Source organism: Peromyscus maniculatus, chromosome 11 (assembly GCF_049852395.1).
Source record: "Peromyscus maniculatus bairdii isolate BWxNUB_F1_BW_parent chromosome 11, HU_Pman_BW_mat_3.1, whole genome shotgun sequence".
NCBI lineage: Eukaryota > Metazoa > Chordata > Mammalia > Rodentia > Cricetidae > Peromyscus > Peromyscus maniculatus.
This window is the reverse complement of record NC_134862.1, coordinates 85,471,460-85,489,975: the sequence shown is the minus strand read 5'-3', so window position 1 is coordinate 85,489,975 and position 18,516 is coordinate 85,471,460. Positions and strand designations below refer to the sequence as shown.

At 35.0% G+C, this 18,516-nt stretch overlaps 1 protein-coding gene and 1 long non-coding RNA gene across 27 annotated transcripts in view; one reads left to right on the top strand and one right to left on the bottom strand.

Annotated features, from left to right (window-relative positions):
- LOC121821358 (uncharacterized) overlaps positions 1-5,630 on the bottom strand; it is a 31,640-nt gene extending 26,010 nt beyond the window's left edge. For all 4 annotated transcript variants that reach the window (XR_006062129.2, XR_013043549.1, XR_013043550.1 and 1 more), the window contains exon 1: positions 5,324-5,630. This is a non-coding gene — a long non-coding RNA (uncharacterized LOC121821358). The remainder of the gene's footprint in view (positions 1-5,323) is intronic.
- Cep170 (centrosomal protein 170) overlaps positions 1-18,516 on the top strand; it is a 102,888-nt gene that overhangs the window by 69,180 nt on the left and 15,192 nt on the right. For 9 of the 23 annotated variants that reach the window (XM_042258669.2, XM_042258663.2, XM_076548290.1 and 6 more), the window contains 4 exons: positions 1,724-1,844; positions 3,065-4,882; positions 10,131-10,365; positions 16,318-16,495. In XM_042258669.2, the coding sequence (XP_042114603.1) occupies positions 1,724-1,844; positions 3,065-4,882; positions 10,131-10,365; positions 16,318-16,495 (2,352 nt within the window). The remainder of the gene's footprint in view (positions 1-1,723; positions 1,845-3,064; positions 4,883-10,130; positions 10,366-16,317; positions 16,496-18,516) is intronic. The other 14 variants (XM_042258665.2, XM_076548286.1, XM_076548274.1 and 11 more) reach the window with 5 other exon arrangements.

Below are 18,516 nucleotides of genomic sequence, written 5' to 3'. Positions count from 1 at the left end.
GCTATCTCCCCAGGCTGACCTTGCTTTCTTAGTTCATTATCTTACTCATTAGGTTACGTTTCTCAAAGGAAGAGTTAGTTATAATAGTGAATGATGGATAAATATAAAATGTAAATAAAAAAATCAAGTTATGTAGCTTTACTGTTTCACTTATATTCCTACAAATATAAATGGCTTTAGAGACAGATAAATATGTTCATCGAATAGTTAAAGCTATTCCTCTGTGATTTGCCATTTTCTGAAAATTGTCAAAGCATTTACAGCTTTTTAATGCCCTGTATTTTCCCTTTAGAGAGTTTTCTAGTTTCTGTTTGATTTACTCCCTGAGAAAAGGTGATAATAGTAATGATATCAGGCAGTGTGTTGATATTTGGATAAATCCAGGGAAAGGTTTTTGTGAATTACTTTAGATTACTTTTTCTTTCTTCCTCAATCCCTGCCAAGTAAAATTCACATAGCTCCAATAAGTTCCTGCCTTTGCAGCCATCGACTAACAGGCTATTAGAACAAAGAATGGCATGTTGTAAGTATGTAGTGGTGAAACCGCTGTGTTGTGGATTTTCTCAGCATAGTACAGGATGATTGGGCACTGCTTTTAGTGCTCAGAGTTGTGGGCAGGTACTGCAAGGCTTGGAAGGGAGTTCAAGATGTCAGATAGCTTTGGTGTCCTTTTATCTATATACATTATTTTCTGTACTTGACTATTTTAATCTATTCTTGAAACCATACAATGTGTTATCCACATGAAATCATTACTTTACCAGTATCTAACCTTAGCCTGTTCATAATTAACAAAGTAACTTGGGCTTTTTTTTTTTTTTTTTTTAAATAAAGTATGTTTTCAATAGCTCAAAATAAACTTTCTGTTACCGTTTTCCATTTCCTACTTGGCATTTCAGTTTGGTGTGAATGCCAAGTTTTGGGTGAGAGGTGTCATTTTATTGTTGTACTACTAGGGACTGAACCTGGCCTCAGGGTGAGGGGGGTGCTGAGCAAATGCTCTACCACAGAATTAGATATCCTCAGCACCACCACCACCACTTTTTTTTTTAAACTTCACTAGGTTTCCCAAGCTGCTCTCACCTCTGGTTAAGGCTTGAGAGATATATTATCCCTGGCTTAAGAAATGCAGTGGTGTGTTCATGAGTTAAGGGACCTCTACACTTCTAGAAGGGTTCAAAAAACATTTGTCTTAAATACAAATCTAAACATAAATGGGTCTGGATATAGAAAAATTCATAGAGAGTTATTTTCAGCTTAAATATCATAAAAATCTCAGGCTTTGGGTTCTTGAAATCTGTTAAGACATGATCTAGCATATTTGATAGTTCCTGAGACCTGGAGTCAGCCTGAGTTTCTACAAAGTAGAGGACTAGCTGGTTACTTTAATAACTCTTTAAACTCTGTTCCTTTTAATGGAATCAAACGGACTCTACTATGCCAGCTGCAGAGCTGTGATGTTTAGTAAACTGGAGAGGACCTGGTACTCTCATTGTCTAAGAAGCACAGGAAATGATAGACTAAATTCAGTAATGATAAAATCTGCTTGAAAGGGGCATCTAGAGAATCTTCCTCTTAGACAGGAAGACATTGAATGAAGCCTGACAAGCTGAGCTTCAAATATGGCTTTGGTGTCACATGATGCGACTGCATGAAGTTCTCTTTCATGAGATTCAACACTGGCAGGACTGCTGCATTGTCTCATTCTATCTTCCTCCTTTAGGAAGGGATATCTTCATCTGGAAGCAAACGTTGGGTTTCACAATGGGCTAGTTTGGCTGCTAATCATACAAGGCATGATCCAGAAGAAAGGTTAATGGAATTGTCTGCAACTGTAGAAAATGGTAATTTCTTTTTTCTCATCCTACTCCATTTTTACCTTTTCTGCCTTCTTTTTTTTTTTTTTTTTTTTTGGTAATAGATCATGTGTGTTTTAAAAACGAAAGCTAAACTTAATATAGTAAGAAGTAAATTCAGCTTAGCTGAACATATATATCCTCATGTTTGAACAGTATGTTGAATTTAAGGAAAATGCTAGGTTTTAATTAACATTTTGTATTTTAGGAATTTATAAGCAGTAAATAATAATGTCTTTCTTTTTCTGCAGTGTTGGAAGTAAACTGAGGAGTTCATGCTATATGTTACATAAGATGCAATGTTATACTACCCATACCCAAGACCTTTTCCCTTAAAAACTTTGGTGTGGTTCATAAGTTGAACCTTCCAAAGACAAAAGGATACTTACTAAGATTTAGCAGTTCATTTTCACACACTCTGGTTTTGTTTTTTTACTGTAAATTCTTGCTATTCATTTATAACCTTAAAGCTTCATGTTTTTGCTTTTCAGTAAAAAAAAATTCCATTCTTGATGTGCCAGTCTATTAGAAAATATGCAACTATCGTTACAGTATAATCATAAACTAAAGATAAGGTGATAATATGTAGATGAGCCATGTATGTGTGAATTTATATTATGAATTAAGTTGTCAAAATACTGATTTAGTTTTTTTCATTATGTTCGTAAGTAATAATGTCACCCTGTGTGCTCCATAAATATGTAGAATTCTAAATTGTCAATTTACACTTGAACTTTTTACACTTAGTTTTACACAAGTCAAGACTCACTTAGAGAGCCCCCAAAAGTTTTTAATACGAGCAAATTTGTTTTGTCTCTGCAGTGTTGCTTCAAAGTATTTACTTTTGCGGTGGGATCTGCTAAGTTGAGAAAAAGGCAGTAGTCATTTACTTTTATAAGCTGCCCTAATATACCAGAAAATTATAGTTTGAAAGTCACTTGGTATATAAAATTATGACATATTTTGTCACATTTTTTGCTATTTTCACATTTTTTTGATTGATAGATTTCTATTAATGTGTTGCTGGGGGCTAAGTTGTTTTGCCTACCACCTCCCCCCGGAAGTACAAATTTCCCATAATGATGGCATTCATTTTATAGTGAGGTTATTTTTAAACTCATATTTCAAACTCTAGTATAATTTAGCATTCCTTTTATTTGTGTCCTTTTGCACTAATGACCTCCTGCTTTGGTGCTTTTGTTTTATAGAGACAGATACTGGTGTTTCACTGAGAAGTACTAGCTCTGCAGCTTCCCTGGGAAGTCAGGGAGAGAGAAAGAGGCGAACTCTTCCTCAGCTCCCAAATGAAGAGAAGCCTCTGGAGGGCTCCAGAGCAAAGGTAGTAACACAGAGGTCGGAGATAGGAGAGAAGCAAGACACGGAACTGCAGGAAAAAGAAGCAGCTGCCCAGGTACACCAGAACGAGAAGCACGACACAGACAGAGGCCTGAGTCCGCTGAACAGGGCGGTCAATGGTGAGATTCCTAACACTGGTGGCGACAGTAAAGCCCTCCTCCACTCCGGTAGCTCTTCTAGCAAAGAGAAGAGTGGAGCTGATAAAGAGACTTCTGTGGTCAAACAAACATTAGCTAAAATCCAGCAACAACAGGAGCAGAGGGAGCAGGCCCCGTGGACTCCTACTAAATTGTCTTCAAAAAGTGTTTCAGGCCACATAGATCAATATAGAGAGGAGTCTTCTAAGCAAGAGTCCCAACTTGCAGAAAAAATTTCAGGACATTCTACAAGCAGAGGAGAAAGAGTAATACAAAATGAAAGCAAGAGAAGAAAAGCTGAGGAAATTCCAAAAAGTCAGACTTCAAAAGGAGACAAGAAAGAGTCCTCCAAGTCGTTAGTGCGTCAAGGGAGTTTCACCATAGAAAAACCCAGTTCCAACGTACCCATAGAACTTATTCCCCACATCAATAAGCAGAATTCATCTGTTCCCACTTCTTTAGCATTGGCATCTGCAAGTAGACTTCGAGAAAGGAGTGACTCTTTGGATACTGATTCTAGCATGGACACAACCTTGATTCTAAAAGACACGGAAGCAGTGATGGCTTTTCTAGAAGCTAAACTGCGTGAAGATAATAATAAAACTGATGAAGGCCCAGATACTCCTAGTTACAATAGAGACAATTCTATTTCACCAGAATCTGATGTAGACACAGCCAGTACAATTAGTCTGGTTACTGGAGAGACAGAAAGAAAGTCCACCCAAAAGCGGAAGAGCTTCACTAGTCTCTATAAAGACAGGTGTTCCACAAGTTCCCCTTCCAAAGATGCTACAAAGTCAGGCACTAGGGAGAAAATTGAAAAGAAGGCAAAAAGCCGCTCTACAGATATAGGTGCAAGAGCAGATGGTCGAAAATTTGTCCAGTCCAGTGGAAGAATCCGGCAGCCTTCCGTAGACTTGACAGATGACGACCAGACCTCTAGTGTCCCTCATTCTGCTATCTCTGACATCATGTCATCTGACCAGGAAACATACTCCTGTAAATCTCATGCAAGGACTCCGCTTACCTCAGCTGATGAGCACAACATACATTCCAAACTGGAAGGAGGCAAAGGAACAAAGTCAAAGACTTCTCCTGTTGCCCCTGGTTCATCAAGTAAATCGACCACTCTCCCAAGGCCACGGCCCACCAGGACTTCCCTCCTGCGTCGAGCCCGGCTAGGTGAAGCTTCCGACAGTGAACTTGCTGATGCTGACAAAGCATCTGTTGCTTCTGAAGTCTCCACCACAAGTTCCACATCAAAACCACCCACAGGAAGGCGAACCATCTCTCGGATTGATTTATTGGCTCAGCCTCGAAGAACAAGACTTGGCTCATTGTCTGCCCGTAGTGACTCGGAAGCAACAATATCAAGAAGTAGTGCCTCTTCACGCACTGCAGAAGCCATCATTAGGAGTGGAGCCAGATTAGTGCCATCAGATAAATTTTCTCCTAGAACTAGAGCTAACAGTATCTCACGGCTGTCGGACTCCAAGGTCAAAAGCGTGACCTCCACTCATGGCTCTCCGTCAGGTAATTGGATCCAGATTTCTAATAACATTAGCATGTTCTCTGTGTGTGCTCTTTATTTAAAAATAAGATTTCTAGTTGTCTTAGCAAAGTAATTCAAGAACAAGGTTAAAATTAGAGGGTTAATGTCCCCTCCTCCATTAAAATGTAAAGTTCAGAAGTCAGTGTACTTCCAACTGAAGTCTTAGACAAAGTAGTGATTTCAAAATAAGAAATTAACTGAACAGACTTAGGAGTTTTTAATTTTTTATTTGATAATAATTGGATTTGCTTGTCAGAATTATATTAGGAATCACTGTCTATTCTAAAAATAATGTTATGCCTCTAGAATCAGGTATTTCAAATTTCTTATGAACCCAAAGAGAAGCAATAAACCTTTTTTCAGTCCTTTTGGAAATAAATAGCTGATTTAAAAAAAAAAAAAAACATGTTTCATATACTTACACATCTGTGGTTGGAGCTCTTGAAAATTAACTCTTCACTTATTTCAGTGGAAGAAAGCAGATTCATGGGGCAGTCACTAAGTATATGTGAGCTAAACTAAATTGGAAAGTTAATTAATTGTGAGCATTATCTCACGAAGTCCTGTTGTAGCATTTAACTGTAGTAATTACCTAACTGAATATGATTGCAATCACTACTTACGGTCTACCAATATTGAAATGCTATTGGCTTAGTTGTGTGTACTTCAGCTGAAGCCACTGAGAGTGTGTGACCACAGCAGTGAGACAGCTAGCTATTTGTGTATATCCTCATGTAATAAGCATGTTCTGATTACCTCACAATCAGCTGCATGTGTGGGTGTGGCTGAGAAGGCCACAAGGGTCGACCAGTTGTTTGAAGACTTGAAGGTTTATGATTATTTACCAGCAAGCTAAGTGAGCCTGACTCTTGAGTTTTTAGTGGAGGAACATTGGTATTTAATCTTCCTTTATTTTTGCTTATTTGTAATACATCCTCCATGACTGAAAACCAGTAGCACTTTGTAAATGTTATTTTGGTTTGTTTTTGTTTTTCTCACTTTTGGTTCCTCCTTTTCACTGCTGCTTTCCTCCACTCTAGTTTCTTTCCATCTCCAGTGGTCAGTGGCTTTGGTAATGACAGTCACAGACTGTGGTAGGACTGGATGTAGACAGAAACTAGAGAATATACAATCGTGCTTCTTAAAGGATCAGTGATATTTTCTTTGTTATTCTGGTCTCTTTCTGCATGCCAGTCTTGATTGTTAATGAATTGGTTGCTAGGTATTGTTATTCATTGTTTCTTACGGTCTCCCTTCTGAGTTCATTCCCTTTGTGCTTCACATGCTGGTGTGTACACTGATTTCCTTGGAAACACTGCTTGTTTTACCACCTCACCTCCATTTAAGCACGTTCACACAATTACGTTTCCTTCCATCCTAACGTGAGCAATGATATAAGTTGTGTGTTACCATGGAGCATGAAGTAATTTCTCTGCTGGTTGACTAGCTCTTACCACATGGATAATCTAGCTTTATTCCTTATTCTTTAGCATGAGGGTCTTATTTAAGGTGTGGTCTAAATAGAACCACTTGGCAAGTCTGAAAAACAAATAGATTTCATATTATATATAGACAGACTAATTTTGATTTCTACTTTGAATACAGATCTTGATACTCATTTTTCTTTATCTAAAACAAATCAAAAAGCTTGGAATTCCTTAATGAAATTCCCAAGGGAAATTTGTTACTTTCATTCTTTATACATTATATAATTTATGGAATTTAAGAGCTAGCTAGGCATCTGGGGCCAGGAGATGAAATAACCTCCCTGGCCAATATTAGGGCAGAATGAGAATTCAAGGCCTTTATTACTTAGCTGTTACTACTCTACTGTTAAGAAATGGAACTATATGCTAGCTTCCAGAACACAGCTAGTATCTTATTAGTAGAAGTATATACAAGGTGAATATGAAATATAATAGTTTGGGTGTTGTTCACTTAATCATTGAAATCCTACTATATTATCCAGTCCATGTCAGTGAAGAACATACTAGTTGTTGCATGGAATGATTACTAAAAGATTTATGTTTGGTTTTAACAGTTGAATGTCTTTGATGCTATAACATTTCTATTTAAGTTAATTGTATCATCTTGAGTGGGAAAAGAGAAGAAAATAAGGCTTAAAAGAACATGGAATCATACTGGTCAATGTTTCTATTCTCCATGTGAACTTTAAAGATCTTGAAGTTATCTACCACCTGTGATACTATACATACTGACATATGTAAAAATGATTTTGATTCAGTATTTTGGACTAAGTTGTTAGCAGGTTTTTCTTTCGTTTAATATGGTAAGCATTGATGATTGAAAATTTCTAGCAACATTGGTAGCAATTCTTTTATGTGTCTCTGGTATATTTGCTTCCACAGATTTAATGACTTGCCTTTCTCCAATATTCTTTTGGTGACAGTGGAAATACCCATGTTTATTTTGTTCAATATTTTGGTGTTTAAAAGTAAGGGCTATAAGTGATCAAAATAAAGAAGCTGACCAGCTGCTGTGGTGAACACCCATAATCCCAGGACTTCAGTAAAGTCTAGGCCAACCTGGGCTATTTAGTGTGTTTAAGACTTGGACTGTAGAGCAGGACCCTGTCACTAAAGGCTGTATACTGCTATGAAGAGCTGCACCACCACTACTAAGAAAGTAGCAGGTGCTCATTATTTTGAGTGTACAGTTTAGAAAGTGATGTTAATATTTTTAAATTTTTTCTTTAATATTTTCCTTTTAATTCTAAATCTCAAAATTAAAATAGTATAAATTAAACAGGCATATATGGCTTTTGTTAATTCTTCCTTCCAATGAAGAACAAAAATACAAAGTATTCTCAGAGAATTTTTTTCTCCCCAAATATATACAATGCTTGTAAATATATACAACAAAATTTGTGCTTTAATTCCCCTCTAAAATACTCTGATATATAATGAAAATAAAATGTGTTTTCTGACCTTTTTTTAAAAATCTGTAGTTGCATTTTAAGATCAATATAGCTTTGGTTAAATTAAAAAAGGAGCATTCACAGCTATGTACTAATAAACCCTTTTTTATTCTAGATATCATGGATAATAGTATTTTTGTAGTAAACATAGTTTGCACCTTCAGCAAGAAAAAAATGTCAAATTAAAAAACAAATAATTCATTTCAAAGGAATATATAAATACATATATGTTATGCACCTTCAAGACACATTCTGTTTGCTATATTAAAATAAATTAATAATGTTATAAATAAATCAGTTTCTTGCAACTTCCAAGTTTAAAATGATCTTGCTCTCATTTTAATATGTATAATAAACTAGTGCTTCACCAACCAACAAATTAGAAATTGATTATTTCAAACATTCTCAGTATAGATATTCAATTTAGTGATCTGTTAAGTGCCTTCATAAGATCAGTCTGTCAAATGAACCTAATTATATAAATCAAATGTATTTCTATAAACAGACAATTCAAAAGAATGAAAGTATTTTTTTATTTAATCTGAATAGGTAAAATCAGAAAACCTTTTATATTCTATTTCCCCTGTCATCCCACTTTCTCCTCTTTTTTTTTTTCTCCCATATGGGACTCCAGCTCATGAGTTTAGAGTCACTCTTCCATGTTCAGTCAGACCTTTCTAGAAACATGCTCAGAAACACCCCAGAGTTGTGTTTCCATGATGATTGGAAATCCTGTGAAATTAACAATGAAATATTAACTATCACATCCCCCTTCAGGAAAAACAAGCAAGTATTATATACTTGTTACAGTGACCCCTGAACTTTCTCTGCATTGGCTTGTTCTCTTGTACCCATCAATCTAGATCCTAGCCCAGGTGCTGCAAATAGGGATATTAATGAGTACACGTGAGTGGGCTCTGATTTATTACATATTCTTCCTGTAGATTTCTCTGCTTTAATCCATCTCTGGTGGATGGCACTGATACCAGTTTTATCTACGAATCAGCTGACTTCAAGAAAAATACAATTTTGGGAAGAGATTTCAGGAAAAGTACCAAATTCTAGTGGAGGATGAGGAAATTCTGGGCTTCACTTACCATATTGTATGGAGTAGGCCAAGTTCAGGATTGAGGAGAAAGGAGAGAAATTTATATAATATTAGTGGCAGTTGGGAATTGCAGTAGTTTCTGAATATTTTTTGTCACTTTGAATACCAAAGGCATCTCCTGATTCTAGATTTTATAAATGCCAATGATATCTATCCAGGAATGTATTCATTATTCAAAACTATTAGCACTTGCTAGCCAGATACTTGACCCAAGTGCTAGGTATATATTAGTTATTAATTAAATATTTCCTGCCCTTGTGAAATTTACCATGAATTAGACATTATCCTCTCTGTTCTTCACTTGTTTCTACTTTACAAATTTCTTGTATTAGTAAAATGTCTACATTAATTTGTCTTCTGATTTTCAGTGTGTCAGCAATAACATTTTTAAATGTCTTTACTAACTGTAAATGAGAAAGTAATTGCCACTTTAATGTTGCTATCTAAATGATCTCTTGTGCCTTAAATGTCAGTGGTTGTGAGAGTAGCTTTTGTAGTTTTATGCTTTGTAGACTTTACACCATTGTCTATTTTGATCGTGTGTTTTCGGTGTTAAAGCAGCAAAGAGTTGTATTGAAGATGCTTTGTTGTGTTTTTTACCATGTAAAAAGATTTTTTCCAACCATAGCGTAACAGGATGTTGAATGACAGAGGTAATGTTTTTTTTTTCTGCCATAAAGACATAATTTCTATCACAGGAATTATGCACATTTGTGTGTTGGGAAAAGAGGGTTTTCATCATCTCCGTGTGTCCATGTGGCATGAGGAAATCTTTTCCCTTTTTATTTTTGTTGTGTTAGTGTTGTTGCTGTCATTTAAAAAGCATCCATATCTCTACTCAAGCAATATTTGCAACTGAAAAACACCCACATTAAACATTTATGACTAGAGCTTGCTTAGTAGTTTATCATTAGTGAACTTTTTCATCTGAATGTTTATTCACTACACTATAAAAAAAGTCTTTCAATTGTTTTTGATTATTCATTGTTTTTAATTTACCAAAGTATAATGTTTCTATCTTAAGGAGTAGTAGACTACAATTTTTTGTGAGGTGTGTATATGTCAGTTAATGAAAATTGTGCTGTGTGTGAGCTCTCATGGTGATTTTGAAATCATGATTTTTATTTTATCTTTTTAAAATGATAACATAATAATTCTTTTTTTAATAATTAAACTAATTTAGTAAATTCAAGATGGAGGCGCTTTCCTACTGATTATGCTTCCACCTCAGAAGATGAATTTGGATCAAACCGTAATTCCCCTAAACATACTCGTCTACGTACTTCTCCAGCCCTGAAAACCACTCGCATGCAGAGCACTGGATCAGCAATGCCTGCTAGTTCTTCATTCAAGCACCGAATTAAAGAACAGGAAGACTATATCCGAGACTGGACTGCTCATCGAGAAGAGATAGCCAGGTTGGTTTTCAGTCTTGTATCAGCATTGCAAGTTGTTGGGAGCTAGAGACCTGGCTAAGGGCTAGTGGTTATAGGATAAGTAGATGACCTGGGTTTGGTTCCCAGCACACACATCTCAGCTCATGGCTGTCTGTAATTCCAGTTCCTGAGGGTCTGATGTGTCTCCTGACCTCCACAGGTTCCTGCTTTATGTGATACACAGACATACACTCAGAAACACATATACACATAAAAAAAGAATTAAGGGGTTGGTGATTTAGCTCAGTGGTAGAGCGCTTACCTAACCAGCACAAGGCCCTGGGTTCGGTCCTCAGCTCTGACCAAAAAAAAAAAAAAAAAAAGAATTAAAAAAAATAAAAACATTGCAGGTTGATAACAAAAGTTCCCTTATTTGTTCTAATTATCTAAGAAATGAAATCTTCTGGTCTTAAATTGTTTTATCAAAAGAATTACCCTCTATCAGACTTTCCCTTTTGTTTTCATTTTAGATTATTTAATGTTTGTGCTGTATATATCAATACAATATCAATAGGGCAGAACACATCATATACCCATTTATTTTGGCCCCCTTCCCACTTTTTAAGATTTCTAATAGAGATGCTGGCAAGGATAACTTTTGAAAGATGGTCTAAATCCACATAGTTAGCATTAGTTTGGGCAGTGTACAGATTACTCTCCTTTTAAACCAATCTAAATGAACAGTCTGTTTCAGATAGGCTACTAATGTTACTAGGCAACTTTGAATAGGTATGTTTTTACCCTTTTCATTGTGGTTTGGTTTTTGAGGCAGTTTTGCTATGAAATCTAGGCTAAGTTAGCCATGAATTTGGGATCCTCCTTGTAGGCCTCAAATGTTGGGATTACAGGTATGCTCTATCTTGCCTGGGTTTGCTTAAATTTTTATAAATTTATTAAATGTAGTTATAGTTCAACCCATTAGTCAAAACAGGATTATTTTGAATATTAAATGGCTGCTGCTTATAATGTTTAAATATGTACAGAAAGTAAAACTCATTGCACATATAATTAGTAACACTTCAACACAAACATTTTAGACTCAACAGAGGCCATAGTAGCTAAAATCTAAGGATTTTCTTTTTCCAAATCTAAGATTTTGAAATTTTACTGGAGTATGCTTTTGTTGCCTAAACACTTTTTACTATGTTATATGCTAATTATGTTTGCTTTTCCATTAAGATATTAAATGTTATACTTGGCAGTATTTTCAGACAATGTATGTACAGTAGTCCGTAATGTTTTCAGAGCAGCAGCAGCAGCAGCAGTAGCTTTTACTGTAATTTGATGTTTTTTTCTTTGTTGACTTTTGTGATCAGGTTTTTAAAATTAGTTTCTCTAATTAGAGAAAAGGAATCTGTGAATCGTGGGCCCACATATACTTGTAGTCAAAGAATCCTGACATGCTCTCTGTTCTGATCACAGCTGCCGGCAAGCCGTGCTTTGATCTTTGATTGTCCCCTCTGGCTGTACAAGGTCAAGTGGTACAGAAGGGAAGTAGAGCTTGTCTGTCTCCTCAGACTCTCTCTGCCGTAATTAGAAAGATCAAATCCTTTTACTTTTGGGGGTCAGACCTTTCATTGATCCAAACAGAGAAGAATGAGCATAAAAGAAGAAGGCAGACAGTGGTTCCAAACATTGTTTTCCCTCGGTTTTATTGTTGTCTGCTGGGATTGCTGTTGTCTCTAGGTTCTTGAAGAGGGTTCAAAGTCTCCATCCTAACAGTTTTCATCTCTGGCCACCTCTGTTTTGTCAGTAGGACTGCACTAATCGTATCTAGCCTTTGAGAGTCTAAGTTGGAAAAGAATATAAAGCCAGAGAAGTGGTTTTTCCCCCATGAAAAATAGAGGAAGGACGAACAAAACTATTGGCGGGGAAGGGGGAGTTGATGTTTAGTGTTCTAATAGAGTATGATAAGTTAGAGTAATGTGAGAAAAATATTTTCAAAGGCTTTAAGCTAAATAAGAGAAATAATTGTCTTTTTATGGAATATTGCTGTCAACTAAACAAAACTCACTAAGCATTGAAGAATAGTTGAGATATTTGTAATAGAGAAGTGTAATGTTAAACTTTATTACAAAAAATGGTTTATGCTCTGGTGGATTGATCTCTCTCTTTTTTCAAATGTAGACCTGTTTAATTCATCGGTTTTTTTTTTTACCTGTATTTAAATAAAAACAAGATTAATCCAGAATAGAAAATATATAAGCAAAATACAGCATAGTTGGTCTTTCAGTTTGTAAGGGAAGATTTTCTTCCAGATATTCTTGATCCATGTGCCTAAGTACAGCATAAGATAAGTTTCCTTCCAGTAGAACTTTGCTAGATTTTAGTGGTTTTATAAATACTAAGGTAAACAAAGCTAGAGTTTTACTTTTGCAAATGACTGAATACTTTTAACAGGAAAGGTTATACTGGAAGATTATATAATTAACATTTGAATCACAAGGAACTTAGCATTATTGTATTTTAAATTCATTATTACATACACATTGTATCATTTAATTATACTTGAGAATTCTGGTTGACAGTGTATTAAGAGAAAACAACCAGTTCATTATAGATATTACACTGAAACATTTAAAAAATAAAGCCAATATAATATTTTATCTCAGCTCTGTAATTTGTAGATATTATTTTCTTTTTATATATACCTCTAGAATGATATTTTGCATCATATTTATATTTACTTGAGTTTTTTATATGTGTTCTATATATTAATTCAAGATTCCCATGAGGATAACATCATTTTTTAGTGCTGAAATGGAAGAGGCCAGTCGGAGCTAGAATCATAGTTGTAGAAGTCATTCACAAAGAAAATAGTTAAAAGCCATGGTACTAAATGGTATCACGAGAGATTGTGAGCAGACTGAATACTGCTGGCTCTAGGCAGTAAATTATAGAGCTGAAGTGTAACCACGTGGTCCAGAAGTGGACTGTAGGATCAGACCTGGATTCATATCCTTTTGTACCATAAAATTTGTGTAAGTCTGTGGTAGGCATAATACCAGTAGAGCATTAGTAATAATGTTACTAATAAATGTTACATTTTAAAAACGATAGAGAAAATAGTGATAGTTGATTTTCATTAGGACTTTAGCTTTCTGTTTATTCCATAAACTTTATGAGAAGTCACTTATAGTTGGAGTTTAAGGCCAACATTGTTTTTAACAGTTTATAAGATATTTTGCTAGACTGTTATAACCAAGAATCCCAACCAAGGAAGGTTCATATCTTCAGTCCAAACTCAATTTTATAATTTTATATTGCTCCTATAATAAAAATACTTTATAAGTTGTCTATGGTTTCTTAGTACTAAAAATAGAATTCTTGAAATATTTTCTTAACTTCCAATATACCTTTAAGTCTGTAATAATGTATTTTACAGGATACACTCTAAAGAAAACAAATGTCTACTGTATTAGCAGGGAAAGTGTTTTCACTAAGCACATGTATGAAAATCACAAACGTTCTGACCCAAAGTACTTGGTTCAGCTCGCTTCCTTCTACAGAAGACATGAACTTTGATGGCAGCTTTTGTCACTTGGTGTAGAAGAACTAGCAGTGTTCTTGATCAACCTTTACACTTGGTTTATATTTTTCATCGTTGCAACTTTTTTCTCTTAAAATTTTGTAATAAAGAAAACGGAGGGGTTGGGGATTTAGCTCAGTAGTAGAATGCTTGCCTAGCAAGCACAAGGCCTTGGGTTTGGTCCTCAGCTCCAAATTTAAAAGAAAAAAAGAAAATGGAGTAAATGTAGAATTGTATATTAGGTTTTAAAATTGACAAGTTTAAATTTTTGATATTTGCTAAGGAAACATTATGTTATATAGCCCCAAATAGAATGTTTGTACTGTTTTTGGGATTTCTTCTAGCAGATTTGAAGGAGATGGAAAATGAGAGGAAGAGCAGAGACTGTAGGCTGAGAGTTTAAAAGCAGACACAGCACTACATGTAAAGACACACGTGGCTATAATCCAGTATATGCAATTGAGCAACTTTATAAAGTAAAGTTGAAAGCTCATTTGGTAACTGCATGACTTAGACCCATTATCTAGATTGAACAGGTGCTTTATTTCTGTTTGGAATAAGTCTTTTCTAGTATTTTTATTTTCCTTTCATTTTCTTGTAGTGATTTTGTACTAAATGCCAAGGGCTTGCTTGTGTCTTGGTGTTTGAGACAAGGTCCTTGTAGTCCAGGCTGGCCTCAAGCCTAAGATGAGGATGACCTTGAATTCCTTTCTCTTCTCAAGCGTTTATATTACAGACATGTGCCACCACACCTGACCAGCTGCTTACATTTTTAGTAATAGGTTGTTATCATTGAGTCAGGTTTAAGACAGGAATTACCTTTCTAAGATACAGCAAGCATGTACAGAAGATGCAGCACATAAAAGAAATACTTCCCGGGAAGAAAGAGAAATAGCATAATTCTGTCACTGATATTCCCAAACATCTCAAAAAAGATTTCACTTCTTAAAATTTTTCCATATTATATATTTGTTGGACATAAAATAAAAATTGGGCTTCTTCCATACAGAAGGTTCTAGAATGATAGAATACACTTAAAAACACATGTGAAAGCTTGAATAACTTTCAAAGTACAAAAAAATTTTTTAATGAAATCTTTTTTGAGATGTTTGGGAATATCAGTGACAGAATTCTGCTATTTCTCTTTCTTAAAGAATTTCTTTAAATGCTAAGAGAAAACTGTTTTCAGTTTTAATTGCCACTAATAACCAGAACTGAGCTGGAGGTGTGACTGGTAGAGGTCTTGCCTGGCATGCTGGTAAGCCAGATGTTGTCATGCGTATGTGTCATCCCAGTACTCAGGAGGCAGAGGCAGGATGGTTGCTGAAAGTTTAAGTCTTGAGGCTAGCCAAGTACTGTCTCTCAAAAAACAAACAAACATCAGACAAACAAACAAACAAACACAGTTATTTCATGAGCCCATGTGAGCAAACACAGAGCTCCATAGACTTGAGTAATAAACTAAGATCTGGTCCTTCCAAGTTGTGCAGTCATATGCAGGTCACTCAGCTCAACTTTTCTTACAATGTGTTTATTAACAAATTTAGTTAAGTCCTATTTCAGAAGAACATTATGGTCCTCAGATGTCATGATAGAGAGTAGGAAATGCTGTAATAGTATCAAACAGTGCTTCAGAGCTCTTGACTTTTCAGTCCTCTTCGGTGAAGCTTAGGAATCCATCTTAGCGTTTCCAGTTGTATGGTTTCAATTGCATAAATACTTAGAATTACAAAAAATCTCAACAATGCTGAAATAGTTATCAAAATATTTAACAAGATAGTAGCAAATAGCTCTTTATTAACATGTTTAGTAAATGTCACTAGTTTGAAAAAGTAATCACTGTAAATGATGTTTTGAGATGCCTGTAAACAACTGTCATGAGATTTCTGTTGGTGACAAAAATCCCTAGTGTTGTGAACTCCGTTTTGTTGCTTGTATTTATAGTTGAAATGATACGTATCACTTAGGTTACTGAAAATAATGTCCTTGTTTCTTGTTATTCATGTTCAGATACATCCTGAATTCTGTCATTTCCAAATTTAAGATTTCTGTGACATGTTAATGCCAAATCACTTACATTAACTGTATTTTAGAGTATTCAGAATGAATTTTTCAAGATAGATTATTTGGAACTTAATTAATTAATGTTAGTATTTGAAGTAAAAGGTAGCAGTGTGTGTGTGTGTGTTGTGCGTATTGTGGTGTGTTGTGGTGTGTACACCAAAATAGTAAAGAACATTTCCAAAGAATCTTAATTTTAGGATATAAATCTGTAATTAGATTTATATATAAAATATATAGATTTATATATAAAATTTATAACAAATTTTATGACTGTTAAAACTGATTGTTGCTAAAGCTGTTATTTAAAGGGAATGAAATTTCTTTTCTAATATTCTTTCCAGGATCAGCCAAGATCTTGCTCTCATTGCTCGGGAGATCAACGATGTAGCAGGAGAAATAGATTCAGTGACTTCCTCAGGCACTGCCCCTAGTACCACAGTAAGCACTGCTGCCACCACCCCTGGCTCTGCCATAGACACTAGAGAAGAGGTAGGAGATCTTCATGGAGAAATGCATAAGGTTCTTTCTTTTCCTCATTTCTTTTGCTTTTAGCTTTTTGCGTAGTTTATTTTAGTTATGTCCACCATCCCTGTCTGCATGCAGCTGTGCATTTTCCAATGTTGCTTTAACAGATTTATTTTTTGTAACAATTAGTAAAGACTAAAAGGCTAATATTTGGTCTACTATTAACATAAATATGGAAAATTATTTAACTATAAGCACTTTGCCTGTTGATTCCTGATCTATGACATTACTTGAAATGTGAATGTAAATGTTATTTGGAAAGCAAACTGAAGTTGACCAAATGACTATATAAGGTATCAATGAAGTTTGACATGAAAATATTAATTCCAGTTAAAAGAAATGGTCATTAATAGCAAAGAAATTTAATAGCAAAGAAAGAGAAAAATTCAACAGCTCTTAAAAATAGTAATTCTGTTGACAGATATACACAGTATTGTTTTTAAAAACTGAAATGTATGGTATACAAACGCTATTTCTCTCACTTATATACATAAATACTCCAAATATTCTTACAAACTCTGGAATATACATTAGAATTTGTACTGTTGGCCATCCTAAACCATGGCCTCCACCAGTACAATTACAGGAGATAGCACTTGCATAATATTGTTCCACAGAGTACCTTCCACTTAAAATTGATGATACAGTGGCCTCTTATCCTCTGTAGCTATGGATATTTGATTCCAAGGCACACATCAAAACCTGAGAATACCCCAGTCTCTTAGATAAAATAGTACAGAGTGTAAATGTAGGCTATGGGCATCTTTCCTCTTTATACTCATCCATGGATTATTTATAAAACCTACTATAGAATAAAAGTAGTTATTCTGTATTGTTTAGAGAACAGTGAATGACAAGAAAGAGGTCCATATAGCTCTAGTAAACACACAGCATTTAAAAAATTACTTTCAGTGCTCAGTTGAATCCCCAGATAAGGAAGGCTGACTGTACTCTCTAGCCATGTTGACTATATTTATCCTGAGCCAAAGAGTAAGCCAAAGGTTAGCCTTTAAAGGAATGAGGTTGTCTTTATATGGCCTAAAAGCTAGAGATCTGTTTTATGTTTTTAAATGATTGAAAATATGAAAAGAATAGTGATTTATAACATGAAGATCATTTTAAATTCACATTTCAGTACCCATAAATTAAGTTGTAATATAGTGTAGCCCTTCTCGCTTGCCTAACTGTTGTCTGGCTGTTTCTGTGTTGCAGTGCAAAACTGATTTTTCAGACAGACTGTGCGGTTGCAAAGTCAAGACCGTTTACTATCTGCCACTTTACAGAACAGTGCCGCCAACCCCTCATACTGATAACTCCACTTTTTTATCTTATTAAATGTTCTAAATAGTAACCAAAAATGCCTAGCCTTTTGGACATTTAATCCTGGTAAACTGTGCTGATAATCTTTTTCTTCAGTTGCTTTTTGTCACATTTTTTTCTTATAAAGCTACTTAATGATCACTTATTTATTTTTTGTTTGTATGTTTTCTAATTTAATAAATGATATTTCATTAATCTGTGTAGAGTTTTGTTACCACACTGATCAATTGTAAATGTATATAAAATCATCTTTGTTGGTTAAAAAAAACAAAAACAAGAGGATCTTCATGGTGGCAAGACATACACATGTCTCTGGTACATTTAAATAATATTATTTTCTCAGCTTTCTAACTCAATTTTACCTAACATGGTTATTCATCCCCTTAGACCCAGTAGAGTTACTGAAGTATTTCATGGAATAGATTTCCATCCCCTTTGTTTGATTTCAGAATGTTATGCTGGTTGTTCTCTTGTCGGTAAACCCGTTACTTGGTGTTGCATGTCCATAGCCTTCACTGTAGGTGACAGGACAGCCATCATTTTTACTGTAGGAGCGTGTATGTTCTCTATCATTGTTAAAAGTTTGACTAAGGCCAAAATACTTACTATGTGGATTCATTTTTGTTTCCTTTCGTAAACTTAATTGGAATTTGCCATTTATGTATCTTGTGAAGAAATTTGGCACCTGGATTTGG